The 17,367-nt window shown below is 44.1% G+C and overlaps 1 protein-coding gene across 1 annotated transcript in view; it reads left to right on the top strand.

The window, feature by feature from the left end:
• The window catches only part of LOC129406558 (leucine-rich repeat-containing protein 37A3-like), a 48,992-nt gene extending 32,244 nt beyond the window's left edge, over positions 1-16,748 (top strand). The window contains exons 8-13 of the mRNA XM_055144722.1: positions 899-1,017; positions 10,276-11,198; positions 11,298-12,017; positions 12,691-12,832; positions 16,467-16,521; positions 16,622-16,748. Of these exons, the coding sequence (XP_055000697.1) occupies positions 899-1,017; positions 10,276-11,198; positions 11,298-12,017; positions 12,691-12,832; positions 16,467-16,521; positions 16,622-16,748 (2,086 nt within the window). The remainder of the gene's footprint in view (positions 1-898; positions 1,018-10,275; positions 11,199-11,297; positions 12,018-12,690; positions 12,833-16,466; positions 16,522-16,621) is intronic.
• The last annotated feature ends 619 nt before the right edge of the window (positions 16,749-17,367 follow it).

The following is a 17,367-nucleotide window of genomic DNA, read 5'->3' as shown; positions in this document are numbered from 1 at the left end:
GGGGCTCTGAAATATGGTTGGTAACTGAGCTTGTATAACTGAGCCAGACGTAGTTTGTGGGTTGGCTCCCACATACCAAACTTTTGGCTGTTTAGTTTCTTGGTAAACTTGCCCTAAGTTGTTGGGGTTCAGTCACAGGTACATCAGCAATTTTGGGTTATCAGGAAGCCAGAAGGCTCCATCTGGCTGCTGATGCTCTTGCCCCGCAGGTACAGGTTGACCTGCTGGTGGCACCATACCCCAGCTTGTTTATTTTTCTTAAGCTATGTTTAATTGAGTTTAAATTTATATATATATATATATATATATATATTTTTGTTTTAAGTTGAGATACTCAAGAATCCCTTTTGGTGTCTCATGGACACTGGGGATCAAACCCAGGTCAACTGTGTTCAAAGCAAATGCCAGAGCTGCTATACTATAATATTACTCTAGTCCCTATTTTCTCATAGTCTGAAAAAGTGCTTTCAGATTTCCCCAGGTTATAACTGGTATTTTTATCATTCTCTGGGAGCTGGAGAGATAGGATAGTGAGTTAGATATTTGCCTTGCATGTGGTTAACTCTTGTTCAGTCTGGCACTGTCTATGGTTCCCCAAGGCCTGCAAGGAATGATTCCTGAGTCGAGAGCCCAGAGTAATCCCTGAGCACCACCAGATATGACTCAAAAACAAAACTCAATTTTCTGAGGGCTGAAGTGATAGTTAGAGGGGTTAAGGTACACGCTTTGCACGCATCACCTCCCAGTTGGGTTCCCACCACCACTGAGTTCGAGCAGCGCCTCATCCATGGTTCTCAGGAACATTTTGAATAGCTGCACAGTGGCTTTGGCTGCCTCTTCTACCTACTTAAAGTAACCCCTTTACTCTGCACTTAATTCTCTGTGTTTCCATTCATAGGATATTACCTAGGCATCTCACCTGCTGCCTCTGTCAATTTAAAGTTATTATTGAAATCATGTGCAAGACAGTCAAACTACATTGTACCACTCAATGTTCTACCAGTACCACACACTGTGGTGAGTCTGAATTGCCTGCTAATAGATTTTTAATTTATGTTTTATTTTAATTTTAATCACTGATGGCCCATTTTAAACTGATTATGTAGTTGCATTATTTCTATTAAGAGTTCAACTCCCTATATTTCTAAGAACTATTTCCCGTGGTAAAAGTCAGAATCTCAGTTACGTCTTTACCTTAGCAGTCTATGCATGACCTGAGACATCAGAGGAATGGAAGAAAGGGATGGAAGTGGGGAAGGGAGCTAACACTAATGGTCACAAATGAGGGCCACACTGTGGGCAAGGTACTGGTCCTCCAGATGAGAGCTCAGCCACAGAATGCAGTTTGTAAACAGATTTTATATACAGCAGATCTCAAGCGCCCTTTTCTTCATAGGACAGGTGTCGCTACTTTATTGCATGTGTTTTTGTAATTCAGTAGGCAAGTACAAGTCATACTGTCTTATGAAAATTTTGCTTAGAGCCTGAGAATTTCTGGTTTTCTAAGCAGAGGTTGCCATTCAATCCTTCTAAGGATGGATGGCCTTGTGGATTCTTAGACCATCCCCACCTCTGAGCCTATTTAGAACTTTAACCCTTCCATCTACAAAGCACTCAGGCGCCCTTAAGTATTTTTCCACATAGTAAGTTTACTGACCTTAGCTTGATAACTTCCAAAATGTGTTTTTAAGGGCCCAGGAAAATAGAACAATAGGTTAAAACACATAGTTTTCATGTGGGAGGTGTGAGTGCACCCCCCACAAAACAGTTTCTGAAGCACTGCTGGGAGTATTCCTTGGGTATTACTGAATATGGGGATGCATGCATGCGCACACGCGCGCGCGCGCACACACACACACACACACACACACACACACACACACACACACACACATGAAACACCCAAAAAAGTGTTTTCATGCCGGGATAGTATGACTCTGATTTGCTAACAGAAATTGGGCACATCGATCACTTTGCTTCTTACACAAAGATAGTGTTATTGTTAAAATCAACTTTTAGCAAGTCTATCACTCCCTTCACAAAGGTGGGCATAACAATCATTTTCAAATCACCTTTCATAAGATGAACATCAATCCTGGGGAATTTGGGGGGTGTGGCGGGGAGAAGAATCAGACTAAAAGGGATGTACAAACTGTGGTGTCTCGACACTTCGGTGGTGGTCCAGGTGAGGTTCACTTTGTACATGGAAACCAATAGCGTTGGTACTATTGTAACCATGTTACTCCAACTGCAATAATGTTATTTAGAGAATAACTAAACCAAATAATCGAAATCACAATAAGATACTAATAACATTTTTTATTTTATGTGAGGAGAAGCAAAACTAAAAGTGTTAAATGTGTCTAATGCCTAGATTGCGTGTTCCCAGTCTGGGACTCTTTGCAAGTCCATGCTTCTTCCTCACTTCCCTTAACTCCCTCTCTAAACTTCACCACCACCAAAAGCACTTTGAATTCTTCAGTAGAGTTTGGTTGGAGAGATCATCTAGCAGCTACAACACTTGCCTTCCATACGGCAGACTTGAGTTGGATACCTAGCATCCCAGATGGTCCCAATTACTAGCTGCAGTGATCCCTGAGCACAGAGAGAGAAGTAACCCCTGAACATTGCTGGGTTTGGCCCCACCTCCCCCCAAAAGAAACCCAACTACACAATGTTATACTTGACCTTCTCACAGTCAGAAATTTTGTATGGTTCCCTAACTAGAGCTGGAAATAGTAGGAAGTAAGTGAAGACAAAATACACATCTTATAAGAGCTGTATTCCCCAATTTTGGTAGCTCTGATATTATTTCAGGAGCCAGAGAGATAGTACAGTGAGTAGGGGACTTGCCTTCCACACAGATGACCTGGGTTCCATTGCTGGCATCCTATATAGTTTCCCAAGCACCACCAGCAGTGATTACCTGAGCACGGAATCAGGAGTAACCCCTGAGCATCACCAATTGTGGCCCACAAACAAAACAAAAAAGATTATTTTCTAGATTTTATCAACATTGCACATTGACATATACTCTGGCAAATCCATTAACCTATCCTTAGACATCTGCCCAGATTCAACAACATCACACTAAAGGCTAATAAGCGAAAGAATTAGTGGGTAGGTGGAGGAAGGGTGCATTCAGATGAGGATCTGATTTCTGGAAGAATTTCTTCTTCGTCTATGATGGTAATAAGAATATTATCACCCAAAAGAGGTAAAGAGAAAAGTCCTCTCTATATGGGCAGGACAGGATAAAGGTATGGGAGTATAACAAGTCATAGTTGAGGGACTGGAGAGATGGTCTAATGGAAAGAGTGCTTGCCTTTTTTTTTCTTTATTGGGTCACAACCGGTGATACACAAGGGTTACTCCTGGCTCTGGCAGTGCTCAGGGGACCATACGGGATGCTGGGATTCGAATCCGGACTGACCACATGCAAAGCAAATGACCTACCTGCTGTGCTATCGCTCCAGTCCCTGGGTGCTTCCCTTTCATGCAGTCAACCTGGGTTCGATTCCCAGGATCCCATGTGGTCCTCCAGGCACCACCCAGAATAGTTTCTGAGAGCAGCACTGTAGCACTGTAGCACTGTTGTCTCGTTGTTCATTGAGTTGCTGAGAGGGCATCACTAACGTCTCCATTGTGAGACTTGTTGTTACTGTTTTTGGCATATCGAATAAGCCACGGGAGCTTACCAGGCTCTGCCGTGCAGGTGGGATACTCTCAGTAGCTTGCCAGCTCTCCTGAGGGACGGAGGAATCGAACCCGGGTTGGCTGCATTCAAGGCAAATGCCCTACCCACTGTTCTATCGATAACTCCAGCCTGATGGACATAATTACCTTAAAAAAAGATTTTTTAATTAATTTTTAATTTGCTTTTGGGGGCCACACCCATTAATGCTCAGGGCTTACTCCTGGCTCTGCACTCAGGAATTACTTCTGCTAGTGTTCAGGGAACACGTGGGATTCCAGGGATCAAATCTGGGTTGGACACATGCAAGGTGAATGCTCTACCTTCTGTACTCTCTCTCTAGCCCTGCATTTATCTACTTTTATAAGGCGGTTCTATATTATTTAAAAAGTATGCTATCAACAATTATGCAAACAAGTATAAGTAATAGGCACATGTAAAATTTAATTAAAGTAAATATTTAGCCATGATAAAGATTTTTTTTTTGGCTGGAGATAGTAAAGCAGGTAAAGTGATTGCCTTGCGTGTAACCAACCCGGATTCAATTCCTGGCATCTCATATGGTTCCCCAAACGCTATCATGAGTGATTTCTGAGTGCAGAACCAGAAGTACCCCCTAAGCATTGCCATGTAGTCCCCTCCCCCACAAAAAATCCAACTATTTTTCAAATGTAGTTTATCTTTTTGATGCATTCAGAGCACCAAGTCTAAACTTTATCATATATCATTTTACATATTTGCTTAGTACACCTTATTATGATCAACAGCAGGCTTGTTTTGTTAAACTTTTGTCAAACGTGATAATTGTGAGCCATAAAAATAACTAACTAAAAAATTAAAAAATATTATTTTTGTAGTACATTAAACCATTCAAATTTCTTGGACTTATTCTTTTTTTTTAAATGTGTATTCTCGTTTATTCTTCCTTAAAGATTCTTCAAGACACATTTAAGAATACCCATCAGAATTCGACTAAAAAGGCCATATTTTTCCACATTTTTGGACTTCTCTTAGGAATCGTGGTTTCCCAGAGCCATCCGTAACCTCTTGGTCCTGATTGCACAGCCACCTTTCTTATCTAGGATTATAGATTTTGAGCATTTCTGGGTCATCCCTGCTTATCAAATAATATCCTTGCCTCGGCATGCACCTGCCTTTCTTGTTAAACAATCTTTTCAGTACCTTCTCTTAGGTTAGCTTTACATGCCCCCAATTTTGAACACATTCATACCTTGCATGTTAATGTCTCACTAACTTAACTCATACTTTCAATGAGGATTCTGTGAAAGTCTCTTTATCCTGAACAAAAAGGCTTAGAAATTACGGAGAAAATTTTATATTATATCTGTATCAATTGCTGCGATGACGCATTTTTTCACCTGATCTATCTGATATCATTCTCTCAACCACCCTGGAAGAGATGAGCTGTTCTATTAGCAAACAGGACAACTTGTCTCTTCTTGGATATCGCCAAACTGAACTAGATTTCCACTAATTAAATTGTCCTCCATCTACTGGAGAACCACGGGTTGAATTGGAGGCTTCCTTCTAAACTTCTTCTTTTTTTAATATGTTTATTTTTTTAATTTGTGAGTCACTGTGAGGGTATAGTTACAAATTTACCCATTTTCGTGCTTGTGTTTCCCTCATACAATGTTTGAGAACCCATCCCTTCACCAGTGTCCATTCTCCACCACCAATGAACCCAGTATCCCTCCAACTCTCCAATCCCGTCCTCCCCACCCCATCCCGCCTCTGTGGCAGGGTATTCCATTTTGTCCTCTCTCTCCTTTTGGGTGTTGTGGTTTGTGATAGGGGTATTGAGTGGCCATCGTGTTCAGTCTCTAGTCTACTTTCTGCACGCATCTCCCTTCCCGTGCAGGATGTCCAACCACATTTTACTTGGTCTTCCCTTCTCTATCCGGGCTGCCTTTCCCCCAGCATGTGAGGCCAGCTTCCAAGCCATGGAGCAAACCTTAGTATTATATACTACTATTCTTGGGTGTTAGTCTCCTACTCTGTTATTTTATATTCCACAGATGAGTGCAGTCTTACTATGTCTGTCCCTCTCTTTCTGACTCATTTCACTTAGCATGATACTTTCCATGTTGATCCACTTATATGCAAAGTTCATGACTTCACCTTTTCTAACAGCTGCATAATATTTCATTGTATAGATGTACCAAAGTTTCTTTAACCAGTCATCTGTTCTAGGGCACTCAGGTTTTTTCCAGATTCTTGCTATTGTAAGCAGTGCTGCAATGAACATATAAGTGCAGATGTCATTTCGAGTATATTTTTTTTGTTTCTCCAGGATATATTCCCAGAAGTGGTATTGCTGGATCAAATGGAAGCTCAATTTCTAGTTGTTTGAGAAGCGTCCATTTTGCTTTCCAAAGGGGCTGAACCAGTCGGCATTCCCACTAGAAGTGTAGAAGGGTCCCTTTCTCCCCACATCCTCTCCAGCAGTGGTTGCTTTTGTTCTTTTGGATGTGTGCCATTCTCTATGGTGTGAGGTGGTATCTCGTGGTTGTTTTGATCTGCATCTCCCTGATGATTAGTGATGTAGAGCACTTTTTCATGTGCCTTTTGGCCATTCGTATCTCTTCCTTGGGAAAGTTTCTGTTCATTTCTTCGTCCCATTTTCTGATGGGGTTGGATGTTTTCTTCTTGTAGAGTTCAACCAGTGCTTTATATACCATTGATATCAACCCCTTATCGGATGGGTATTGGGTGAATATCCTTTCCCATTCTGTAGATTGTCTTTGTATTTTGGTCATGGTATCTTTTGCGGTGCAGAAGCTTCTTAGTTTAATATAGTCCCATTTGTTTATCTCTGTTTCCACTTGGTTGGTTAGATGCATGTCATCTTTGAAGATACCTTTAGCTTCAATATCGTGGAGGGTTTTGCCGACCTTGTCTTCGATGTACCTTATGGACTGTGGTCTGATGTTGAGATCTTTAATCCATTTTGATCTGATTTTTGTGCCTGGTGTCAGGTCGAGGTCTAAGCCCATTTTTTTGCATGTGGTTGCCCAGGTATGCCAGCACCATTTGTTAAAGAGGCTTTCCTTGCTCCACTTCACATTTCTTGCTCCCTTATCAAAGATTAGATGATCATACATTTGAGGTTGTTCTTGGGCTTATTCTTACGCTTCTCTAACTCAGGGTTAAATTATCTAATAGCTGCATTATTTTTTTTAATTAATTTTATTGAATCACCATGTGGAGGGTTACATAGTTCTCAGGATTATGTCGGTTATACAATTCTCAAACACCCTTCACTTCACCAGTGCCCATCTTCCATCACCAACCCCCCCAGTATACCTGCCGCCCCCTCCCACCTCCCCAGTCCCAACCCTTGCACATGATATGTTTCACTTCGTTTACGCCTTATTTCGATTACATTCCATGTTTCAACACACAACTCACTACCGTTGTTGGGGTTTCCCCCAAAAAAGAAAAGCAGTCCTATTGCCAAGGAGGCATTTGATAATTCTCCACTGCTAAGAATATAGAGATATTAAGTCCCGCTGTTTGTTACATAGTTTTTCTTTTTCCCCCTTGCACCGCGCCACCGAGTTCACGCCTGTTTTAGTAATCGCCACGCTGCCTGACAAGGGAAAAAAAAATGAAAAGGATGGTTATTTCCCGTCATCAGCAGGCGTGGGGCTCTGGCTTAGTTGATAGACTAGTAGAGTGTAAGCAGTCTCTGGAACCGAAGGTCTTGCGCTGGTATCGGCTCCGGCTCGAGATTCCACCAGCGTCCCGCTGTTCCTTGTACATAATTTTTCCCCTTATATCCCATTCCCGCGCCACCAGGTCTGTTTGCTTAATGGACATCACACTGTAGTTGATGACACACCGCGTTTCTTTCCGAGAAAGAAGAAAATTTCTTCTCAGCCGGCGTGGGGATATAGCTTAGTTCAGTCTAGTGAGATGGCTACCACTTTGATTGCCTTCAATATTTCAGCAACAGACTTACTATTAGGATCTCCCACAAAAGTCCGCCCCATTAGAAAGGAACCATTACATATTGCTCATACTAAGATGACATTAGGTCGGATGCGCGGTTTTGGGTTTCTGTATAAAGTCCAGGGAAAGTACAACCAGAAATAACATCACTAAACTTTTACCCTTTTATGGTGCTCATAAGATGGAGAAACCTAGAGAGAGGCTCGGCGTCTCCATTTTGCGCTCAGGAAAACCGCGGCCCCTGCGCTGTGCTCAGGAGGGAGGAGTTGAGAGAGAGACAAGTTAAAAGAATTGGGGGATGCCCGGGTCCCACTGCTTCAGCACGCCGTGGGGTCTCTGGTCCCATGCCGGAATTAGTTCAGTGGGCTGCTTGGAGTCCGAGGGCGCTCCCTCGGGCCCCTCCATCATGCTCGCTCCACAGCCGGGTCCAAAAGCTCTAATAGCTGCATTATTATGTCTGCAAACTTTATTAAATAGTTTTTCTGATAAACATAAAGAAGATCCAAATACATGTGATTTGTTTGACATACCAGGAACTAATCTCATAGCCATCCCAATGATACATTATGAAAAGTTTTCAAATGTTAATAGTGATTGATGGCATTAATATTTTTCAATTAGCTTATAACAGTTATAAGATAGATTCTAACATGGACCTTAGTGTTAAATTGTGTTATTAAAAGAGTAAAACTATCAGCACAAAGAATAAATTATTAAATTAGTTCAGTGTTTATATAAACCAATAAGCATGAAGAGCAGGTAGACATTAAGAAAGGTATATTTTACTCAAAAAGTGTAGACTTTAAATCAGAATTTGGAACTTGCTCAATTTTAATCTTAATTTTCTCTATCTAAAACACTCCTCCTTAATCATAGAGGAAGGTCACTTATCTCTAAGATGCATGTTATTTAAGTCAGCTGTGCATCAATCCTGTCCTGTGGCTGAATCACAGACCCAAGGTTAGTTAGTTTTTAATGATCTGAAATATTTTCAGATTCACAGAATACAGTTGGAACCAGATTATGTTGAATTCATAACTCAACATACTTCAATTCTGAATTCCTAGAAATCAGAATTGCTAGAATTCTGAAGCAGAACCAGGAGTAACCCCTGAGCATGGCTGGAAATGGCCAAAAAATAAAACAGAAGTCATTGTTGATCTGTAAAGAGTCTAACTGGGCAGCAAATATTTGTCTTGAATACTAGGCACTTGGTCCTTGGGGACCAGTGGAATAATCATATTATTATTGTTTGTGTGTTTGCTTGTTTGGGGGCATACTCAGAGGTGCTCAAAGTTTACTTCTGACTTTGTGTTCAGGGGTCAGGCCTGGTAAGGCTTGAGGGACCCTATGGGGTGCTGGGGATCAGACCCAGGTTGGCTGCGTAGAAGACAAGTACTTTATCTACTCTACTGTCACTCTGCCTGCCAGTGGAATAATCCTAAATACATGTACTGAGTGAATTTATCTATATCTATTAAATTAGTATATATATGTATATATGTATGTGTATATATATATATACACACACATAACATACATGTAGAGCGGCCAGAGCTATAGCACAGTGGTTGGTCATTCACCTTTCACGCAGCCGACCCAAATTCGATTCCTCCGCCCCTCTCAGAGAGCCTGGCAAGCTACTGAGAGTATCAAGCCTTCGCGGCAGAGCCTGGCAAGCTACCCATGCGTATTGGATATGCCAAAAACAGTAACAATAAGTCTCTCAATGAGAGACGTTACTGGTGCCCGCTTGAGCAAATCGATGAGCAACGGGATGACAGTGACAGTGACATATAGAGTAATATATATATACATATATGTATATACATATATATATATACACACACACACACATATACATATACCTCTCTGAGAGCCCGGCAAACTACTGAGACAATCCCACTCACATGGGCAGAGCCTGGCAAGCTACCTGTGGTGTATTCAATATGCCAAAAGCAGTAATGATAGGTTTCATTCTCCTGACCCTGAAAGAGTTTCTAGTATTGGGAAAGATGAGTAAGGAGAGGCTGCAAAATCTCTGGGCTTCGAGGAATGGAGACCTTACTGGTGCCTGTTCGAGTAAATAGATGAACAATGGGATGACAGTGATAGTGACATGTACTGAGCTTCATGCCTTATTTATTCTGAATAAATAGCGATGACCACTTCATTACTCCTTTTGTCAATCACTGTCACTGTCATCCCGTTGCTCATCTATTTGTTCGAGCGGGCACCAGTAACGTCTCTCATTGAGAGACTTATTGTTACTGTTTTTGGCATATCCAATACGCACGGGTAGCTTGCCAGGCTCTGCCGCGAGGGCTCGATACTCTCAGTAGCTTGCTGGGCTCTCTGAGAGAGGCGAAGGAATCGAACTCGGGTCATCCGCGTGAAAGGCGAATGCCCAACTGCAGTGCTATCGCTCCAGCCAGCCTTTTGTCAATCATAGGTGTAAATTTAGGGTTTCCCTGTTCCCCGTCCCACCATACGGCATTCATTTACTGATTACTTATTTGCTTGCCTGGGATTTCTGTCTGTCGATGCTCCCAAAATTATCCCCAGTCATCTTTCATGATGACAAGCAAGCTCTTTCTTTTTGACAGATGAGGAAGAGTCCATAAGCAACACCAAAGGGGACTTCATGAAGGTTTTACAGGCCCGAAAGACGACAACCAGCACCGAGCTAACCATTGAATCGGAGAACACCTCGCCAGAGAGGAACAGCATGTCCCTTTTAGTGAACGAGCAGCTAGACGTGAATGATGAGAGTAATATCAGTACTGGGCTAAATTACATAGTGCCTTTTCTCCTGGATGGGAACATAGGAGATTTTGAATCAACATTGTTACCCTTCGTTAAGCTCCTTTTTTCAGATATGCAAGATGGAGCAAATCCTCTGGAACATTTGAAGAATAGCACAATTCCGATGTCTCTACAGCTCGAATCCAACAATACAACATACAATAAGTCGAAAAGTCTCCATTTTCTGGAAAGCTTGATAAATGCAGGAACTCAAGCAAAAGTTCACAAAGCTAGAAAGAGAGAGAAAACTGCCACGCTGGTCAGTTCCATACTTTTCGGGCCCAAACTGAAACATCAAATCTTTCCGAAGAAATTGAAAACTGTCTGCCCAAAGAGAAAGCACTTAGAAAAGGTGGAGGAGGGGGAGAGGAAACCACTGCAGATGAGCAGCACGTTCAAGAACCCCGGGGGCCTCCAGAAGAGGCGCTTCAAAGAAGGGGGCAATCAGCACAGCCTAAGGAAAGGGGAGGCTCTGCCCACGACGGGGAACATTGCCCAAAAAAGAAGGCTCAGGCAGCCGGCCCCAAGAGAACCGAAAGAGCTTCCCTTGGCAGGGAGGCCCACGAAATGGGTGGAAAACTCCTTCAATGAAGAGACCTCCTCCATCCAGGAGCACAAGGTGGTGTTCTCCATGCCCCTGAAAGAGTTCTCCATGGGCAACCCATCTGCCGCCACTCCTAAAGTCCCACCCAAGAACCCCAAAGACCTAAGGGACATTCTCCGTGTTTTATAAGACGCAGATGCCAGGGTTTGGAACATGAAGTTTCCCAGGCCCGTGCCACACAATGGAACAAATTATAATTTTCAGAAATCTTACTCTCAGCTAGGACACAGAAGGGCCAAACCCAGAGTGAATACAGAGACGAAGGAATCAGCACCGGAGAGGCCAGTGCGAGTCGCCAAGCGGCCTCCTTTCGCTGCAGTAAAGAGCCTCATCAAGTCCCCGCCAAGAGAGGAGTCTCTGTCTTGGAGAGATCAGGACAAACCTTTGCTCCAGTCCTTTCAACCTTCACACTCATCTGCAGGAAAAAGGACTGCAGAAAGCACGAATGCTGCAAATGGGACAAACACCAGAGGCATCACGGTGCCAGAGAAAACTGTTGGTAGCAAAGGCACCTCCCATGAGATGGAAGCCCCGATGGTGGACAACCTCACGCCGGCTGTCAAGCAGTCCAGCGAGATGCAGTGGGAATATCACAACGTGGCCACGGACATCGTCTCTGCCACACAAAGACCAGACCCAAGAGAACAACTGGAGATGGAATACATCCAGCAGCTGCGGTCCCTTATCCCCAACAATAACGTGAGGAAGCTCATTGCTCACATGATGCGGACTATAAAAATGGACTGCTCTGAGCCTCAGTTGAAGCTGGCATGTGCCAAGCTCCTCTCTGAAACCGGCCTCCTGATGAAGCGTCTCAGTGAGCAGGAGGAAGGAAAGGTTCCCAAGCCAGAATGGGATACGGACCAGTGGAAGACTGAGAACTTCATCAGTGACAATACTGAAGGCCAGGATGAACAGAAACAGCCAGAGGAAAGTGAGGTGAGGACAGATTTTTTTTTCATAGAGTCTCATAAGTGAAATAAGTCAGAAGAAGGACAAACAGAATGATTGCACTCATTTATGGGATGTTAAAAAATAAATTAAATCTTAGTATGAGATTAACAGCCAAGGACATTTAGAAACAACGACCAGGATGAATGGTCCACAGTTGAAAGCCTGCCTCAAGGGCTGGGAGAGAGGGCAGCTGGGATAGAGAAGGGATCACGATAACAATGATAGTTGGAAGGGATCGCCTGGATGGGAGACGTGTGCTGAAAGTGGGTAAAGGATCAAACATGATGATCTCTTAGCTCTGAGAACCCTGGGTATGGGCTGAAAACAAAAACAAAACAACCCCAAAACATATCAAACAAAAGCCTATAATCCACTGATTTGAGAAAATGGGATTTTAGACTGTATAAGAATAGTTAGCCATTCTAATGTGCTTAAAAATCCTTCCCATTTTTTTGTCTAATTGTTCTTGGGTGCTGGGGCGATAGTACAGTGGGTTAGGCACTTGTCTTGCATGCCACCACCCCAAATTCTCTCCCCAGCATCCCTATTGGTCTTCCAGGAGTGATTTCCAAGTGCAGAGCCAGGAGTAACCCCTGATCATCACTGGGTGTGGCCCTCCAAAAATAATGCATAAAAGTAATTGTTCTTTTCCTTTCAGCTCACAAAAGAAGTTCCAGGATATGGCTATAATAACAAATTATTCTTGGCAATATCTGTGACTGTACTCATGATGATATTGATTATAATTTTCTGTCTCATTGAGGTAAAAACAGTTCATTCAGACTTCCAGGATTTAATCTGTCTTATAATAGATTCAGGGGCTACAAATGGAAAATAGAAGCCCCTTTTCCTCCTATGACACTTGATTTTCCTCTTCAGTCTTGAGTAATGAGGTGTGCTTGCTTCTCATATTGCAAAGATGATCCCAGGGCTTGTGAAGAAACCTGACTCCCGGGAGGTCCTTGTGGAAGTGAAACCAAAATAACAAGCTCTTAGATAACTTTGAAGATAAGAAGGATAGAGATGAAACAAAAAGATGAACCCCCTGTGTGCTGTTTGGGGACTACTCCCTGCAATGTTCAGGTCCTGCCCCCCAGCTCAGTTCGGGGGACGGGGTGGGGGAGTGTCACTTCTGGTGGTGCTCAGGGCACCTTGCAGAGCTAGGGATCCAGCCTGGACCTTCTGCATGCAAAGCATGCACTCTGACCATTCAGCTCTCTCACTCTCTCTCTGGTCCCAATATAAACTTTTTTTCCTCTTTTAAATTCAAAAGAATGTCAGTGGTTTGATGTGCTCACCACTCACTGACATTCTTCTACTGGTTACTTTCCTTGTTGACTGGAAGGATCAAAATGGAGAGTCACCACCCTCCTGGGACTGAAAGATAAAGGTGTTGTCCTGCTGATCAGTGCAGTAGCCCTCTTTAGGTTTAAGGTCCGTCCTGGTAGATGAAGTTAAAACACTGCAACTAAGACGGGGGTGATTTCCATACTTTGCATGACGGAGACCTGGATTCTATCCTCAGCACTACATGGTCCCGCAGACCCACCAGGGCCATCAGGAACTCCTCCCAAAGAGCAAATCAAGTTGTTCCTGCATATGCTGTGTGGGTCCCAAACCAAACATACCCGCACTGCAGCCTGAGCCCGCATTGGGCTACTCTGATCATGGCAGGCGTGCAGTAGTTACTCCAAGGAGCTCAGCTACATCTGTCTACTGTTCAATTACACACCACTGACTTTTCCCAGCAGGCACATTAAATAAGTGATTTAAGGGCCAGGGAGATAACTCAAAGGACTAAAACTTCACCTCACTTTGCACATGGGAACCCAGGTGCTAGCCATAGTGCTACCTGGCCCCTGAGCACCACTCCAGAAGTAGCTCGCACAAGTACCAACTGCCAGGTGGAGCCTTAAAAAAAAAAAAAAAAAAAAAAACAGCAAAATGTGATTGAATGGTTTGGGATCTAGGTTAGTGGTGTTGCACCTGTCTTGCACATGTGAGGCCCTGGGTTCAATCCCTGGCACCACCATAACCACCAACAAAGAATTAGAATAAATTAGAAGTGACGGTGCTGAGGAAGAGCTCTCTGAGCCTTTGATATGTGTAAGCTGCTCGTTTGTGACATCACCAGCAAACACAGCACTGATTTATGCCAACCACAGTACAAGTCGTTTCCTATATGTTGTCTGGTTTAATCCTCGCAGTCCTCTAAGGGCAGCATTAGCATCCCTCCATTCCTGCTGTTCTTGTCATGCTGGGTACCAAACTCCTGTCTCGTGCATGCAAGGCAGGCATTCTCCCACTAAGCTACCTCCCCAACCCCATCATCCCACTTTGAAACATGAGGGTCACATGCAAAGCAGCCCGTGCTCCTTATTCCACTGTTCCATTTTATCTCCTTAAGGACAAAAACATGGAAATGTTTAAAGTATTGAAATTTCAGTCAAAGTCGCTCAAAGAGTTGACATATTTATTTATTTATTTATTTATTTATTTATTTATTTATTTATTGGGGGCTATCTGTGCTCAGGGCTTATTCCTGGCTCTGCTCTCAGGGTTCACTCCCAATGGGGTTCAGGGAACCATCTAGGGTCCTGGGATCGAATCTGGGTCAACCACATTCAAGGCAAGTGCCCCATCCACTGTATGATATTTATAGCTCCAGGAATCGACATATCTCATAGAAGCTTTATTGGATTTGGTTTGTTTGGGGAGGAATCATTGCAATTGCAACCAAGTTTTGTCTCCTGTAAGACTCGACTCTGCTCGTTGCATTGAGGAGGACTCCTCACTGGGGATGAATAGTGGCGATGGGAAAGGCATCAGACTGGTCCTTGACACTGTTTAGAAAACATTGTTAAAAAGAATGTTTCTGTGTTTGTGTATTGGCAGATACTTTGTTTCCTACCTCAGTTTTTTTTAATTTTAAATCTGGATTAATGTGCTGAATTTCTCTAAAACAGTCACTAAGCTGTATTCCTAACTGTGCCCCTTAAGTCATGTGCTGTAGGAGAGTCCCGGGACTATTAATCAGGAGAGAATTCCTGTTCTGAAAAAGTGACATCAGTGAGTAGGTACAGCAAAATCAATGGAATTAATAAGGTTGTATAGAGATTGGTCACCACGATAATCATGATTGTATTTTTTTAAAAAACAGATTCATTCTCATAGACCAGAGGAGTGTAAAGATGGAAGATCCAGGTAAATATTAGTCTGTCAATCTTTCATTTACCTTGGAGTGTCCTTCCCCGCCGTGCTTAGGGACCCTGGAGCCCTTCCGTGTGCTACTTGGCTCTGTGACCTGGCCTGAGTTCAGCATTAGTGTCTTAGGGCCCCGTAAGGCCAGGCTGCTCAGTCCCCCATGTGGGGTGGCTCTGCTCTCAGGGATCACAGCCCACCTGTGCTCAGGGAAGCCATATGGTGCCAGAGACCAAAGTTGGAGGCTCACGCCCAAAAGGCCCCTTTAACTCTCTTTCCAGTAGCTTGGGGCTACTCCATCCTCAGCGCTCAGTGTGGTGCCAGAAATTGAACCCAAGGCCTCACACATGCAAGCCAAGTACTTTACCATTGAGGCACATCCCCCAACCTCTGTCTCTAACTCTTATAAGAAGGAACCGAGGGAAAATGGAAACTACCTTGCCCTTGGGGGTGCACTGCTGGTGAGTGGGAAAGAGCATGGTCCCTGTCCCTTGGGGCCTCTCCATTGATGACCAGAGTCCTTGAACTGGGAGCTGCATTTCTTGCCTCCACTCAGCGCCCACTTGCTCTGTACACACACACTGCCTGTAAAGCATGAGACTGCTCTCTCCTCTGTTCACACTCAAAACCCATCGCCGTGCCTCAGTGTGGTTCCTGCCTTTGATGCTGATACCTGTGGCTTCTTTGCTCACTGGCGATTGTCTGCAGGATGAAAGCTAGTGGGCTAAAGGATTTGGCTAATTGCACACAGGCATTTACTCTAGTTCAGCATCTGGGATAAAGCAGCTAGGACGATAGAATCACCTCCCCCAACCAAAACTTCCGGTAAAGGGTGCCTGAGAGACTAAATCCAGAGGCGACAAGTGGAAAGGCTTCTGGACAGACTCTAGTGCTTTCTCTCAGTGTGGTGGGCAGTTTGTTCTTTGCACATAGCATCTGCTGGGGCCACGGTGGTGAGCACAACTACATATCATTCATGTTTTCCTAGCCAGGGTACATGTAATGGTCTCTTGAGAGACTGCTGTCCCTTTGGATGGACCCAGCAAATGTCTAAAAACTGCCACAGGTATGCATGGAAACTTTGTCAAGGTGTCAGGTCATAGTGGTTTGACTCATCATGGCTCCAGACCAAGGTACCCATGTAGTTATCCTAACAAGACCAGAGACCTCCATCTTAGGAAGCATGGGAAATGGGCGAATGATGAATGATGTGTATCCGTGTTTTCCTCCAAGGTTCTTCTTTGGATTATTGCTTCATAGGAGAAGTTCAGTGGAACATGAGCCTCAGGTAAGCAAGGGGAGGGAGGGGCACTGAGGCAGGACAGGAGTGGGCCAGGGTGCAGGATCACGAGCTCCCCTTGCCTTTTCCAGGACTTTTTCTGGCGAAGGCAGCCCCTGTGGTTGAGGGACATGTATCAGCCACTCAATGCCACACGTCAGAAAAACATGGCACGGAAGCTACACAACAAGGATTCCTCAGACGAGGACGAGACTTTCAACAGAAACCAAGGGTAAATGATGGGACAGGTCCAATACCAAATTGAAGTCAGGAAGAGGTGCAGAGGGGGGACGTACATTGTGAGAGCTGACTGTGTTCTTCTTGTTCCATGGAGTTCAGTGAGGTCGGAGTAGTGAAAACAGCAGAACTGACTCCTGAGGAGAAAGCAGCCAAGGAGACCAAGGCAGCCATGAAGACCCAGGGAGCACGGGAGACTCAGGCACCTCAGCGCCCCCCGCCACCACTTGTCTCCCTGGCACGACAGACCAGCAAATCTCTACATGGCACCCCGACACCACAGACTCCCCCCCCAGTCACGACAGTCCATCAGGTCTTCACAGCCCCTCTCAGCACGACAGTCCATCAAGGCTCCACAGGTCCCCCATGCACGAGAGTCCTTCAGATCCCAGGAGATCCTGTCATCACTGGAGATCTCAACTCAGATTGATGAGGAGCAATAGGAACCATCACCGGAGGACATGGTGTTAGAGGCCCCACAGTGAACGCAAAAGTTTTAAAATGTGCTACCAGTATAAAATGCGTTACCAGTATATCCTGGCCATTACCAGTCTTACAGAATTGTGGAATACCAAATTGAAAAAATTGACTAAAACAATGACATGATACATCATTAAA

Source organism: Sorex araneus, chromosome 7 (assembly GCF_027595985.1).
Source record: "Sorex araneus isolate mSorAra2 chromosome 7, mSorAra2.pri, whole genome shotgun sequence".
In the NCBI taxonomy this organism is placed as follows: domain Eukaryota; kingdom Metazoa; phylum Chordata; class Mammalia; order Eulipotyphla; family Soricidae; genus Sorex; species Sorex araneus.
This window is presented reverse-complemented; position numbering and strand designations above follow the sequence as displayed.